The following is a 15,742-nucleotide window of genomic DNA, read 5'->3' as shown; positions in this document are numbered from 1 at the left end:
TTAAACAATCCTTACTATTTTTTTTTCCATTTCCCCTTAAATTCCTTTTACCATAAGCAACTCTTGAAGAACTTAAAAATCATTCTTAGTCCAGAAGCCAGACCAAAACAGGTTGTGAGCTGTAGCTTCCTGACCCCTGACTTAAGGATTGATAGCTTTGAAATGGAAAGTTTTTTTTTTTTTTTTTTTGAGATGAAGTCTCGCTCTGTCGCCCAGGCTGGAGTGCAGTGGCACTATCTCGGCTCACTGCAAGCTCTGCCTCTTGGGTTCATGCCATTCTCCTACCTCAGCCTCCCAAGTAGCTGGGACTACAGGCGTTTGCCACCACCCCCGGCTAATTTTTTGTTCTTTTAGTAGAGACGGGGTTTCACTATGTTAGCCAGGATGGTCTCAATCTCCTGACTTCGTGATCCGCCTGCTTCAGCCTCCCAAAGTGCTGGGATTACAGGCGTGAGCCACCACGCCCAGCCTGAAACAGAAAGTTTTTAACTTTCTTCTTTTTTTCTTTCCCCTGTTCTGATTGGGCTGTTAATTCATTAGATATTTACTGAGTATGTATCGTATGAGGCATGATTCCTCTGCTAATTTTGGTAGTGGTAGAAAGATACTTTCGCCAGGCTTGGTTGTTCAGGTTTTCATTTGTCCAAGAGTTCCTGACCAAGTGTGAATGGATGTTGAAATCAAGATGTTTCTTTGGCCACACAATGTGCCTTTGGGGCCTATATCTATGTGCTTCTGGTGCCTCCTCTTAATTTTCACAAAGACACTGCTTGCCAACCACACTGTTTTCTCTAATGTGGGGCTCTGACCCCCTGGAAGAGGCATCATTTTCTGATTTTCACAGAAGCATAATATAGTCAGGTGATGGTCCTGAGTAGTGGGCATATGACAGATACACTAGTAATTATAATACAGATCTAAACTGGAGAGTTGAAAACAGCATCGTGTATTTGATTGAGATAATCTAAGGAAGGCTCCCTGAAAAGATGGCATTTGAGTTTCAAGGCTGAGTAGGATTAAGTATTATTACTTAAAAAATGCGTTGGACAGTGCACTAGAGTTAACAAGTCACATCACTTATAGTTTCCAATTAAAAATATTTTGCTTACACATAATTTTAGACTTTTAGAAAAATTGCAAACATACTACAAATACTTCTCTTGTATATTTCACCTACATTCTTCAAGTAACATTTTACCATATTCACCTTTACATTTTATCTGTATGGTATTTGTATATATAAGATTTAATATAAAATAAAAATTACCTTATTAAACATATGAGAGACATGATACCTCTTTAGCCCTAAATACTTCAAATTGTATTTCCTAATAACAAGGGCATTCTATTTCAAAACCACAGTGCAGTTTAAGGAGATTAATATTTGTGTCAAACTGTTATCCTGTTTACAGACCTTTTCTTCTAATGTCCTTTAAAACAGTCAACAAATAACATTTTTTTCTGGTCCAAGAACCAGTAAATACATATATTCTACATATATGTATATGCGCTATGTGTACATATATATGTATTATATATATGTATTCTACATGTACATGTACCTATATATACATGTAGAATATATGTATTTACTCCCCCGTCCAAGAACCAATCCAGGATTGTTACCTTCAGTTATCATGTATCTTTGGTCTCCTTTAATCCAAAGCAGTTCCTTTGTCTTTTGTGACTTGACACTTTTGAAGATTACAGGTTATTTTGTAGACTGTCTCTCAATTAGGGTTTATTTTAGGTTTCCTTATCATTAGATTCAGATATTTAGTTTTGGCAGGAATACAATAGGAATGATTTGTGTGTTTTTCTCATTGCATGATATCAGAAAGTGCATTATATATATTTGTCCCATTACTGGGGTTGTTAACTTTGATCCCTTGGTTAGGGTTGTGTCTACTAAGTTTCTTCACTATAAAGTTATTTTTCACTTTGTCATTTCATCAGTATCTTCTGGGGAGTTACTTTGTGGTTATATAAATACTCTGTTTCTGCTTTCCCTTACTATATTTAGCATCTGTGGACACTTTTGCCTGAAACAGTTATTTACTGTGGTGTTACCAAGTGGTGATGCCCCTTTCTTCCATCACTCTGTGTACATTTTTTTTTGTTTTTGAGACGGAGTTTCCCTCTTACTGCCCAGGCTGGAGTGCAGTGGCGCAATCTCAGCTCACTGCAACCTCTGTCCCCCCGGGTTCAAGCAGTTCTCCTGCTTCAGCCTCCTGAGTAGCTGGGATTACAAGCATGCGCCACCTCGCCCGGCTAATTTTGTATTTTTAGTAGAGATGAGATTTCTCCATGTTGGTCAGGCTGGTCTCGAACTCCTGACCTCAGGAGATCTGCCCGCCTGAGCCTTCCAAAGTGCTGGGATTACAGGCGTGAGCCACCGCACCAGGTGTCCTTTTTCTCTTTTTTAAGAGATAGAGTCTTGCTTTGTCACCAAGGCTAGAGTGCGGTGGCATGATGATAGTTCACTGCAGCCTCAAACTCCTGGGCTCAAGTGAACCTCCCACCTGTAGCTGGGACTACAGACACCCACATAACACCTGACTGTTTTTTAAAACTATGTTAGAGATAGGGTCTTGTGAAGTTGATCAGGATGGTCTTGAACTCTGAGTCTCAAGTGGTCCTTCTGCCTCAGTCTTTGGATTAGTTGGCATTACAGGCGTGAGCCATTGTACCTGGCAGGTGAATATTTTCTTTCTTTTTATTTTAAGATGGAGTCTGGAGGCCGGGCATGGTGGTTACGCTTGTAATCCCAGCATTTTGGGAGACTGAGGTGGGTGGATCAAAAGGTCAGGAGATCGAGACCATCTTAGCTAGCATGGTGAAACCTTGTCTCTACTAAAAATACAAAAAATTAACTGGGTGTGGTGGCATACGCCTGTACTCCCAGCTACTTGGGAGGCTGAGGCGGGAGAATCGCTTGAACCCTGGCAGGAGAATCGCTTGAACCCTGGAGGTGGAGGTTGCAGTAAGTCGAGATCACAGCACTGCACTCCAGTCTGAGCGACAGAGGGAGATTCTGTCTCAAAAAAAAAAACGAAAACAAAAACAAAAAAAAAACGAAGTCTCACTCTGTCACCCAGGCTGCAATGCAGTGGTATGATCTCTGCCTCTGAGTTTAAGTGATTCTTGTGCCTGGGATTACAAGACATGTGCCACCATATGTGGCTAATTTTTGTAGTTTTAGTAGAGATGGAGTTTTGCCGTGTTGGCCAAGCTGGTCTTGAACTCCTGACCTCAGGTGATCCACCTGCCTTGGTCTCTTGAAGTGCTGGGATTACAGGTGTGAGCCACTGCGCCTGGCCAAGTGAATATTTGCTAATGTAGCATTTTTTATTTTTATTTTTTTTGAGATGGAGTTTTGCTCTTGTTGCCCAGGCTGGAGCGCAGTGGCACGACCTTGGCTCACTGCAACCTCCACCTCCTGGTTTCAACAGTTCTCCTGCCTCAGCCTCCCGAATAGTTGGGATTACAGGCGTCCGCTACCACACCTGGCTAAGTTTTTGTATTTTTAGTAGTGATGGAGTTTCAGCATGTTGGCCAGGCTGGTCTTGAACTCCTGACCTCAGGTGATCCACCTGCCTTGGCCTCCCAAAGTGCTGGGATTAAGGCGTGAGTCACCATTCCCGGCCAGAGACTGTTCTTTTTTTTTTTTTTTTTCTTTTGAGGCAGAGTCTTGCTCTGTTGCCCAGGCTGGAGTGCAGTGGCGTGATCTCGGCTCACTGCAGGCTCCGCTTCCCGTTTTCACACCATTCTCCTGCCTCAGCCTCCCAAGTAGCTGGGGCTGCAGGTGCCTACCACCACGCCTGGCTAATTTTGTTTTTGTATTTTTAGTAGAGATGAGGTTTCACTGTGTTAGCCAGGATGGTCTCCATCTCCTGACCTCGTGATCCACCCGTGTCAGCCTCCCAAAGTGCTAGGATTACAGGTGTGAGCCTCTGCACCTGACCGAGACTGTTTATTTTTATTCATACTTTATTCCCTCTGTTCTTTGGATTGCATAATCTGTCTCAGTCTGCAAAATTGTTATTTCGTCAGTTCAAATCTCTGTTTAGCTCTCTAGTGAATTTTTCATTTTAGTTACTGTACTGTACTTTTTTTTTTTTTTTGAGACGGAGTCTCACTCTGTCGCCCAGGCTGGAGTGCAGTGACCGGATCCCAGCTCACTGCAAGCTCCTCCTCCCGGGTTTACGCCATTCTCCTGCCTCAGCCTCCCGAGTAGCTGGGACTACAGGCGCCTGCCACCACGCCCGGCTAATTTTTTGTATGGTTTTTAGTAGAGACGGGGTTTCACCGTGTTAGCCAGGATGGTCTCGATCTCCTGTCCTTGTGATCCACCCGTCTCGGCCTCCCAAAATAAAGAGAATAATGTTCTCTTTATTAACATTCTTTATTTGATGCAATATGATAATCATACCTTCTTTTTTTTTGGATGGAGTCTTGCTCTGTCATCCAGGCTGGATCTTGGCTCACTGCAACCTCTGCTTCCTGGATTCAAGTGATTCTCCTGCCTCAGCCTCCCAAGTAGCTGGGACAACAGGTGCATGCCACCACACCCAGCTAATTTTTGTATTTTTAGTAGAGACTGGGTTTCACCGTGTTAGCCAGGATGGTCTCGATCTCCAGACCTCGTGATCAGCCCACCTTGACCTCCCAGCGTGCTGGGATTACAGGCTTGAGTCACTGTGCCTGGCCAATCATACCTTCTTTTACTGCATTAATTATGATTTTCTTTCGTTCTTTAAACCTGTTTATAGTGACCACTTTTGAAGTTCTTACTAAATCAGACATCTGGTTATACAAGCAATTTCTATTGCCTACTTTTTTTTTCCAGTGGGTGGGTTTATACTTTCCTGTGTCTTAGCTTGTCTTGTCATTTTTTGTTGAAAACTGGACATTTTGAATAATGTAGTAACTCTGGATACTGGTTCTCATTAGCCTATGATGGGGGGGGGGTTGTTACTGTTATTTGCTTATTTGTGTAATGACTGGCTGAATGATTTTAGTGTTCAGTCCTTCTTCCCTCCCAGTACAGTGTGATGCGTCTGATGCTGCTTTTCTTGGGATGCAGCCTTGGGTATGCCTACCATCATTCTGGAATCACCGTGATTTTGGCATGGCTTTGTCTCTTTTCCAGACTGTACCCAGCTGTTAATCTACACTAATTACTAGATGATACTATATAGTCATTTCTTGGTGTCCTTGGGCGATTGGTCCCAGGAACCCCCTGTTGGATATAAAAATTTATGGATGCTCTAGTCCTTCATAAAATGGCACAGTATTTGCATATACCTGTGCACATCCTCCTGTATACTTTGTCATTTCTAGATTACTTGTAGTACCTAATATGGTATAAATACTAGGTAAATAGTTGTTATATATTTTTATGTGTTTGTTTTTATCGTATTTATTTTTAAGTGTTTTTCATCTCGAGTGGTTGAATCTGAGGGTGTGAGATCCTCAGATGTGGAGGGCCTACATTTTTTTTCAGTGATGCTTTGGGTCATAAACTGTTCCACAGACTGATCTGATCAAATTTTAGCTTCTTTGAAGGGATAGTTTCTGAGATCAGTGTATGAAATTTGTTCTGATCCACTGAGGAGTCCTCCTAGCTCTCTTTCCCTAGTTTTGGCAACCTACGATTTAGCACTTATCTCCAATGATTCTACCAATCTCCTCCTACCAAGTGCCTTTGAAAGCATCATGAACTCTTCTATACCTTGTTGCAAATGAAATTTCTTTGGGAAGAGATTCTGAGTTTTTTTCTCCTAAATTTTGGTACAATATATGTAATACACCATTTCAACAATTTTAAGTGCATTAAGTTTTTTTTTTTTTTTTTTTTTTTGAGATGGAGTCTCGCTCTGTCGCCCAGGCTGGAGTTCAGTGGCCCAATCTTGGCTCACTGGAACCTCCACTTCCCGGGTTCAAGTGATTCTCCTGTCTCAACCTCCCCAAATATCTGGGATTACAGGTGCGTGCCACCATGCCCAGCTAATTTTTGTGTTTTTAGTAGAAATGGGGTTTCACCATGTTGGTCAGGCTGGTCTCAAACTTGTGATCCACCCACCTCGGCTTTCCAAAGTGCTGGGATTACAGGCCTGAGCCATGGTGCCCGGCCTATGCATTGCTTTTGTATGTATTTTAAAATTAATAAGTTCTCCTCCTATGGTGTTTTTGTACCATGTGATTTATTTGTTAAAGAAACTGTCATCTTTGGCTGGGCGTGGTAGCTCACGCAGCACTTTGGGAGGCTGAGGCGAGTGGACCACAAGGTCAAGAGATGGAGACCATCCTGGCGAACATGGTGAAACCCTGTCTCTGCTAAAAATACAAAAATTATCTGGGCATGGTGGTGCTCGCCTGTAGTCCTAGCTACTTGGAGGCTGAGGCAGGAGAATCGCTTGAACCCGGAAGGTGGAGGTTGCAGTGAGCCAGTTGTGCCACTGCACTCCAGCCTGGCAACAGAGTGAGACTCTGTCTCAGAAAATAAAAAAAAAAAAAAAGAAAAAGAAAAACTGTCATTTTTTATGTTGCATTTACTACATTCTGGATTTAAACTGTGAGTAACCTCATGGTATCAGTTAATATATTCTTCCATCTTAATGTTTCTCGTAAACTGGTAGTAGATCCGTAAGCTTGATTAGGTCTATCCTATTGTATTACATCAGAAGGTGTTTTTTCTTTTTTGTTTTTTTTTAAGGGAAATTGTTTGAAAGTAGACAGAATGGTAAAGTGAACCCCTGAACACCTATCACCCAGCTTTAATAGTTATCAGCTCATACCATTCTTGTTTGATTTACAGCCCCATTCATTTCTGCCTTCTGTATTATTATTATTCTGTATTAGTTATTTATTTTTTGAGACAGGGTTTTGCTCTGTCACCCGTGCTGGAGTGCAGTGGCAGGATCACAGCTCACTGCAGTCTTGACCTCCTGGGCTCAAGTGATCCTCCCACCTCTCCCTACCAAGTAGCGGGGACCACAAGCTTGTGCCACCACACCTGGCTAATTTTTTATTTTTTATAGAAATGGGGTCTTGCTTTGTTGCCCAGACTGATCTCAAACTCTTGCACTCAAGTAATCCTCCTGCCTCAGCCTCCCAAAGTCCTGGGATTACAAGCATGAGCTACCACATTCAGCATGTAAATTTCTTTATATGAATTTGACTAACATTTTAAGTCACACTTGAATTTCATATTTGGCAACTATTGAAAGCATAGAGTCCTGGATATTAGTGTTTTGTTAAACCTGATCTATCTAACCATAAATATACTTAGGTCTAAAATGTGCTCTTGGCCTTTTTTTTAATTGCAATTCAGTATTTGTTACTCTATTAAATAGTAAAATACTTGGTTTGAGATACTAATGAAAAGATTAAAAGTGAAGCATAACTTGAAGGGATACAAAAAGAAACAAGAATTTAGACTTTAATGGATTTCAGAGAATACTGCTTCGATATGCTAACATTCTTCTTGGGTGTCCAACCATGTCATAGATCAGTGGAAATCAGTGGTTTCTGCACTCTGTACTGTTTTTATGTGATAATACTTTCCTGGTTGAATGATACGTTCTGTTGAGTAAACTCCATGGTCAAACAATTACTTTTTATTAGTCAAAGATGTAACCACATAATCACTAAAAAGAACAATGTGACTTATTTAAAGGGGATTATGTTTTTAAGTCTTTTACATAGCTTTGTAGGGAGGCCATATGAATTTAAGGACAGTTTGTGGCATTTGTTCAAGGTTTTGTAACTTGGCATCTCAGCAACCACCAGGATACCAGATCATCCTAAGTAAGATTTAGGCATTTTTGCCTTCATGTACAGACTATAAGTAACTACCCGCTACCCCCACCAAAGCCATAAATTCAAATGATGTTTGAAAAAGTACAGAATTTCTGTTAGGTGAGGTAGTTTATTCTTTGTGATACAGTTTCAAAGAGGCAGCATAACCTAGAAAGGAAAAACTTAGACACGGAATCAGATATACCTTGTTTAAATACCAGCTCTACTGCTCATGAACTGGATGATTTTGGTCAAGATATTTGATTGGTAAGACTCAGTTTCCTCACCTGTAAAGTAGATGTGATAGAGTAGATATGTTCCATGTGAGGTACTTATTATGGTGTCTTTTTTTGTAGTGAGATCTGTGAAAGATAAATTATTAGTCGTATTCCTTAGACTTCAGGAGTATATCTCTGTGCCATGTTTGAGGCAAACAGTTACAGAATTAGAACGTTAGAAATGAAAGGAATCCTAGATATCCTTTGATTCAAGTCATTGTTTTCTGGATGAGAGAAGAAAGTAAGGAAAGTGACAGAGTTGGAGACCAAGCTGGGACTGGCCTTCAGAATGTTAAGAGTACTCTTCTAGGAATGGACCGGTCATATTACTAGACTTTTTTTGGACCTGAATTGTGCTTTTCCTTGAATGTTTTGAATTTTGGTTTGAGTGTTACGATTATTGTATTAAAATGAGATTCCAGTCCTATTTTCATGACTAATGTTTATGAGAAATGTAACATTTCACTTTAATGATGTTTTTAAATTATTCTAAGGGGCTTAATCTTTTTCAGTGGAATAAGCTTTAGGTTGTATTATATTCTGTAATTCACTTAAAAATAGAGTTCATCTTTACTTGACAGCTGAATTTTGTGTGCTGCATCTTTTCTGAGGGAGAGAGTTGGCAAGGAAAGGCACTTGTTATAACAATCCACACATATAGACACATATTATTTAGAAATGAAAGTGCTTTGAATGATTTAGCTTATTTTCAGTTTTTTTTTTTCTTGTGGTTGTAATCATATGACCTGTTTTTCTTGTTTGTTTGTTTGTTTTTGAGACAGAGTCTTGCTCTGCCACCCAGGCTGGAGTGCAATGGGGCAGTCTCAGCTCACTGCAACCTCCGCCTCCCAGGTTCAAGTGATTCTTCTGCCTCAGCCTCCCTAGTAGCTGGGAGACTACAGGTGCATGCCACCACACCCAGCTAATTTTTAAATTTTAGTAAAGATGGGGTTTCACTGTGTTAGCCAGGATGGTCTTGAACTCCCGACCTCATGATCTGCCCACCTTGGCCTCCCAAAGTACTGGGATTACAGGCGTGAGCCACCTTGCCCAGCCCATATGACCTGTTTCTCTTTTATAGATGGGGGAGAAATATGGGAAGTGACTTGGTGTCAGTCATCTGTGTTGGTTAAATCAAAAATATAATCTGTATTTTGTTTCTGAGTAGCTCTTTATAGCAGTGATTGGCTACTTTGGGAGTAAAGATTATTATTTAGAGACGGGGTCTTGCTTTGTTACCCAGGCTAGACTGCAGTGGAATGATCATAGCCCACTGCAGCCTCAAACTCCTGGACTCTGGTGTTCCTGCCTCAGCCTCCTGAGTAGCTAGGACTAGAGGTCCATGCCAGCATGCTTGGCTATGATTATTATTAATTTACATTTAACATTAGTTTTTTTCTTCCAGTAGACTATTTTACTTTATTTGATTTTGATAAAGTTTGATTATTTCTAGTTTCCTTCCTTCTATGACCCCTACCCATTCTGGGTCTCCAGGCAAGCAGTGCACAGGTAGAGCAGCCATCCTTAGGTAGCCTTTAGACTTAATATTAGGTGAGCTCCTCCCACAGATAGCCTCTCCTTTATTTGAATGGAATTATATTTTTAGTTTGGAAATATTTTTCAGCTTATTTAGCTTGTTGAATTTAATAAAAATAATATTTAATCTTTTCAGAGGTCGAAACAGTAACAAAGGACTGCCTCAGTCTACGGTGAGTAACTTTAATGTTACTTATTGGGGAGTATTAGTAGCTAAAACATGATCTCTAACCACATACCAAATGCCAAGGCAAAAAATTCCCTTCTCTTGAATTTTATCATAGGTAACTTGACTGTTTAAGTATATTATTATTAGCCTATGTATGTTTTTTTTTAATGATTCTATGCGTAAAATGTAAAATTATTTGTTGTATTAGTCCATTCTCACAGTGCTAATAAAGATATAGCCAAGACTGTGTAACATAAAGGAAAGAGGTTTAATTGACTCATGCTCTGCATTGCTGGGGAGGCCTCAGGAAGCTTACAATCATGGTGGAAGGGGAAGCAAACACATCCTTCTTCACATAGCGGGAAGAGAGAGAAGTGCTGAGCAAAGCAGGGAAAGCCCCTTATAAAACCATCAGATCTCCTGAGAACTCACTCACTATCATGAGAGCAGCATAGGGGAAACTGCTCCCATGATTCAGTTATCTCCACCTGGTCCTGCCCTTGACACATGAGAATTATTACAATTCAAGATAAGATTTGGGTAGGGACACAGAACCAAACCATATCATTTGTAAATAGTATTTTTTTCGTGCGTAATAATAAGAACAAGTCATTTGTTCTTTTCTTTTCTTTTCTTTTTTTTTTTTTGAGACGAAGTCTCACTCTGTCGCCCAGGCTGGAGCGCAGTGGCCGGATCTCAGCTCACTGCAAGCTCCGCCTCCTGGGTTTAAGCCATTCTCCTGCCTCAGCCTCCTGGGTAGCTGGGACTACAGGCGCCTGCCACCCCGCCCAGCCAGTTTTTTGTATTTTTAGTAGAGATGGGGTTTCACCGTGTTAGCCAGGATGGTCTCGATCTCCTGACATCGTGATCCGCCCGTCTCGGCCTCCCAAAGTGCTGGGATTACAGGCTTGAGCCACCGCTTGCCTGGCCATTTGTTCTTTTCTAAATGACTAAGTGTAAGTCTAAGTGAAAAACCTCCCAGATACATATTATGAACACCAAGAGTGGAGTCTGCAGAGTTCTTTATGCTTTTTATTTTGAATTAATGTGCTTTTTTTCTGCTGCTTTCATTTTTCTCCTTTGGCTTTCTGGTCCTAAATTTTGGAATGTTATCAATGAAATTGAACTGGACCTAAAGGGCAGAAGGTATAAGTTCCACGTAATGGAAGAAATAAATGAGAAGCTATCACAAATTTTTGAGACGTTGCCTTTATTAGGCAGATTGTTTTACAAGAGTCAGGAAGATACACGCATATATATAGTAGTAATATGGAATAGTATGGTTGATCAGACTTAAGCACTGTCATTGATGCAGATATGCTGGGAGAAAGAACCTAGTCAGGGTTTTTCTGTGAAGGTATGACCTGGCTTCCAACCCCGTTTACTTATACTTTACCCTTCTTAGGGTATATTTCTGTGAGTTTTAACAAATGCATACAATCAGTGTAACTGCCACCACAATCAAGATAATACAACAGTTTCATTGCCCACCAAAATCCCTCAAATCACTTTTTAGTGAACCCTCCTCTCTCTCCAACCATTGATTTGTCTTCCATCCTTATGGTTTGTGTCCTTCCTCCTTTATGGAAGTTGACTTTTGCTTTTTTATATCACGTTTAGCCAAAATATCGTTAGTTGGTATGACTGATAACACTTGAAAACCTGACCTTCTGTTCCTTCTGTTCTTTACAGAAGCAAAATATTAAATAAACAAAATCTTCCTTTAATACACGTAAGATATCATAAACCTAACTGAACATTTTGCAACAAAATAAACATTAACTCTATATGCAAGTGTAAATACAGGCTGAGTATCCCTAATTGGAAATGCTCTAGAATTTCACATTTTGAATTAGGGATGTTCAAGCACTAAGTATATACTAATTTCTAATAGTCTTTTTTTTTTTTTTCTTTTTTTTTTAATATTCCAGATTTCTTTTGACGGAATCTATGCAAATATGAGGATGGTTCATATACTTACATCAGTTGTTGTAAGTTATTAGATTATTGGGGATAAACTGCCTTGGGGGTAGAATAAAGTAATTCCATGAAGTTAAAATATGGATAAATGATTGTCAAAGTAACATTGCTTACATCATGTTTAGTCAGGATGATTTAGAGAAATAGGTTAGAACTCCCCTTATCCAGTATAATATAATTCATTGTAAAAGTACAGTTGGTCCTCTGCATCTGTGGGTTCCATATTTATGGATTCAGCCAACCTTGGATCAAAACTATTTGATAAAAAGGCCAGGCACAGTGACTCACGCTTGTAATCCCAGCACTTTGGGAGTTCAAGGTGGGCAGATCACTTGAGCTCACGAGTTTAAGACCAGCCTGGGCAACATGGCAGAACTCCGTCTCTACAAAAAGTAAAAAAACCAGCTGAGCTTGGTGGTGTGTGCCTGTAGTCCCTGTGACTTGGGAGGCTGACGTGGGAGGATTGTTTGAGCCTGGGAGGTGGAGGTTTCAGTGAGCTGAGATCATGCTCCTGCACTCAGCCTGAGCAACAGCGCCAGATTCCTTCTCAAAAAAAAAAAAAAAAAATTTTTTTTCTTTTTTTTGAGAAAAAAGATGCAAGGTCGCATCTGAACCAAAGATGTACAGACTTTTTTCTTGTCATTATTCCCAAAACAATACAGTATGACAATTTATGTATAATTTATATTATATTAGATATTATAAGTAATTTAGGGATAAAGTATTTGGGAGAATGTGCTTAGTTATATGCAAATACTATTACATTTTATGTAAGTGACTTAAGTATAATGTAATTCGGTATCTGAAGGAGGTCCTGGAACCATTCCCCTACCAATAACAACAGACAGCTGTATTCTTGTTAACCCTGCTGTGTGTGTAAAATAATATTAGTAGTTGATTGTCTTTTGTACATTATTTTGTCAAAATAGCTGGGGTCAGAAATGTTTGGCTTCAGTATTAAAATTCATACTGCAAACTCTGAGTAGAGCCTCCTGAAGAATTTCGAGAGTTCCGCGTATTGTTAATGTTTTGAAATTTTTTTATTGTTTTGTTAGTGAATACCTAATATTGAAGGAAGCCTGATGAGGTATAGAAAGTAAAAAGAAAACAATTATCCCTGGTGACCAGATAATATACTCTTTCTTTGAAAAATTAATTATGTGTTTTTAGGGCTCCAAATGTGAAGTACAAGTGAAAAATGGAGGTATATATGAAGGAGTTTTTAAAACCTACAGTCCGAAGGTAATTTTTACTTTTTTTTCTTTTTCTTACAAAGTAAAAGAACATTTTCATAGTCAGTGCTTTACCTAGTTTTTAAAGCCACTTTGAATGATTTTACTCCTCAGTTTCAAATACTGATTATTTTATAGGCTGGTTTGTGTAATCAGAAAGACTTCTTGATGTGTGTGCTTATTAAAATATTTCAACCATTTTTAAGCATTGTGAACTAATAGAGGGATGTGGTGGTTTATTTTTTCCACTTAAAAAATTATTATTAATGTACTTAAGACAAACCATAGCAACAAAAAACATTTAGATATGAGGATTTTTTAAATGATGGAATGGATAATAGATCATATTCCTTGGAAAAAGGATATGATTATCAGGTTCTCTTGAGATTATTTTTGTCAAAGGCATATAAGAACTGGTACCTTGATGAGCTAAAGAATTCCTAACAAATGTTATTTTGTAAATGTTTTGAATACTTACTTGTGTTTTTCATTTTAGTGTGATTTGGTACTTGATGCCGCACATGAGAAAAGTACAGAATCCAGTTCGGGGCCAAAACGTGAAGAAATAATGGAGAGTATTTTGTTCAAATGTTCAGACTTTGTTGTGGTACAGTTTAAAGATATGGACTCCAGTTATGCAAAAAGAGGTGGGTTTTGATTTCCTAAATATGCCTCATGGTTTACTAAATTTATTCAAGCATAGATTTCCACAGTGCTGTTACAAACTTTTTTTAAAGAAATATCTGGGCCGGGTATGGTGGCTCATTCCTGTAATCTTAGCACTTAGGGTGGCTGAGGCAGGTGGATCACCTGCGGTCAGGAGTTCAAGACCAGCCTGGCCAACATACTAAACATATAAAAATTAGCTGGGAGTGGTAACGTGCCACCTGTAGTCCTAGCTACTAGGGAGGCTGAGACAGAATTGCTTGAACCCAGGAGGCAGAGGTTGTAGTGAGCTGATATTACACCACCGCACTCCAGCCTGGGTGACAAAGTGAGACTCTGTTTCAAAAAAAAAGAAAAAAGAAATATCTGCTTTCTAGAATAACCCAAGTAAGGCAATTTTTTAGAAAAATGGGAATTTTAATGCATTTTTTGGGAAAACATTTAGAACTTTAGAGAAAAATAGAGTTTTTGTGATCTCTTAAAAAATTAGTTTGTAAAGCATTTTCTACAGTTTTGTGGTCAAGAATGCTACTGATTATATTCAACTGAAAATTTCTTGTCCCATTTGTCCTACAATGCTTTCGTTTATAAGTGGGCATGTGGTAAATCTGGAAAGAAATCAAAGCATAGGGCTAAGGAAGAAAGGTAGAGAACGGCTGGTAGAAAACAGTTGTCTAATGAAAATGAAAAAGGGTAAAGAAGTAGAACATGTATATTAAAAAAATAGAGTATGAGGCAAGATTTTGAGAAATTAAAAGTGATTATGTGGTTATATTAAAAATTTAGTCTCTTTTTAAGTGTCCATTGACGAACAAAGTGGGAATTGCTGTTACTCATTTGCAAAGTATTTTTGAGTGTTCAGTAACATGTTGCAAGGCACTTCTGGGCAATCCTGAACTTGGTTCTCAAATTCTTTTTTTTTTGAGACGGAGTCTTGCTCTGTCCCCAGGGTGGAGTGCAGTGGCACGATCTCAGCTCACTGCAATCTTTGCCTCCCAGGTTCAGGCGATTCTTCTGCCTCAACCTCCTGAGTAGTTGGGACTAGAGGCGTGTGCCACCACACCCAGCTAATTTTTGTATTTTTTGTAGAGACGGGGTTTCACCATGTTGGCCAGAATGATCTCGATCACTTGACCTCATGATCCGCCTGTCTCGGCCTTCCAAAGTGCTGGAATCACAGGCATGAGCCACTGCGCCCAGCCGGTTCTAAAATTCTTTTATTTATTTGTATATGCCAAATTCTGTAGTGAAATATGTAATTCTGTTGGAAATTGTAATTCAGTGCAATTTGATTTTCAGTATTCAAATCTATACCAAAAGCTGTTTTTATTGTTGGGCTGATTGTTCTACACTGTTACGTGGAAATAATAATATACCAGGATTCTTTCTCTTAGACTTAGGAGTCTTTCTCGTGGCTTGCTTTTTCAGAGGCTAACAGTACTGGGTATTCTTTAACTGTCTTGATACGCTGATGAAAGCACAGTGTTCTGTTTTTGAATCTTCTCAAATGTCCTTGTCTTTGATTCACAACTCTTTGTCTTAAGAGGCCTTCAGCATCCCATACAAAGAACCAAGTCTTTTTTTAGCAGCTACCTTTGGAGTTGATTTCTGTTTATGCCTATGAGTACTAAATTATTTGTACTTATACTATTGAAATATTCCACTGTTATAAATTCAAAAATTGATTTTGGAAGATAAAATTTTAGTTGAATTTAATACATATCACTCTAGAAAGAGTATTGGCCACAACAAAAAAAAAGGTTCCCTACTCTGTTGGGTATCAGGTCATTTAATAGCCATTTACAGTATGCATTGTCTTTTTGTTTTTATGATGAATTGGTATTTCCCAAATGTGGAAGACTGAATATTACTTTGAGATGTTTGTGATGGTACATTCCTTGCTCCTCTTCAAAATTAATGTCATTAAATTTTTATTACTTTATGTCTTCATTTCTCAGATAATTTTAGTTCATTATAGAAAGGCAAGAAAACACAGATCAGAGTGACAACTTTGAAAATCTCACTATACTCATAAGGGGATGGGTATATTTTGCTATATATTACGAAATTAATTTTCT

General features: G+C 39.1%; 1 protein-coding gene across 21 annotated transcripts in view; it reads left to right on the top strand.

The window, feature by feature from the left end:
• ATXN2 (ataxin 2) overlaps window positions 1-15,742 on the top strand; it is a 153,282-nt gene that overhangs the window by 33,422 nt on the left and 104,118 nt on the right. For all 21 annotated transcript variants that reach the window (XM_026456584.2, XM_026456589.2, XM_026456591.2 and 18 more), the window contains exons 2-5: window positions 9,754-9,790; window positions 11,718-11,777; window positions 12,937-13,008; window positions 13,495-13,645. In XM_026456584.2, the coding sequence (XP_026312369.1) occupies window positions 9,754-9,790; window positions 11,718-11,777; window positions 12,937-13,008; window positions 13,495-13,645 (320 nt within the window). The remainder of the gene's footprint in view (window positions 1-9,753; window positions 9,791-11,717; window positions 11,778-12,936; window positions 13,009-13,494; window positions 13,646-15,742) is intronic.

This window comes from Piliocolobus tephrosceles, chromosome 10 (assembly GCF_002776525.5).
Source record: "Piliocolobus tephrosceles isolate RC106 chromosome 10, ASM277652v3, whole genome shotgun sequence".
Taxonomy (NCBI): Eukaryota; Metazoa; Chordata; class Mammalia; order Primates; family Cercopithecidae; genus Piliocolobus; species Piliocolobus tephrosceles.
Note: the sequence above shows the minus strand (reverse complement) of the source record. Positions and strands in the feature narration are given on the sequence as shown.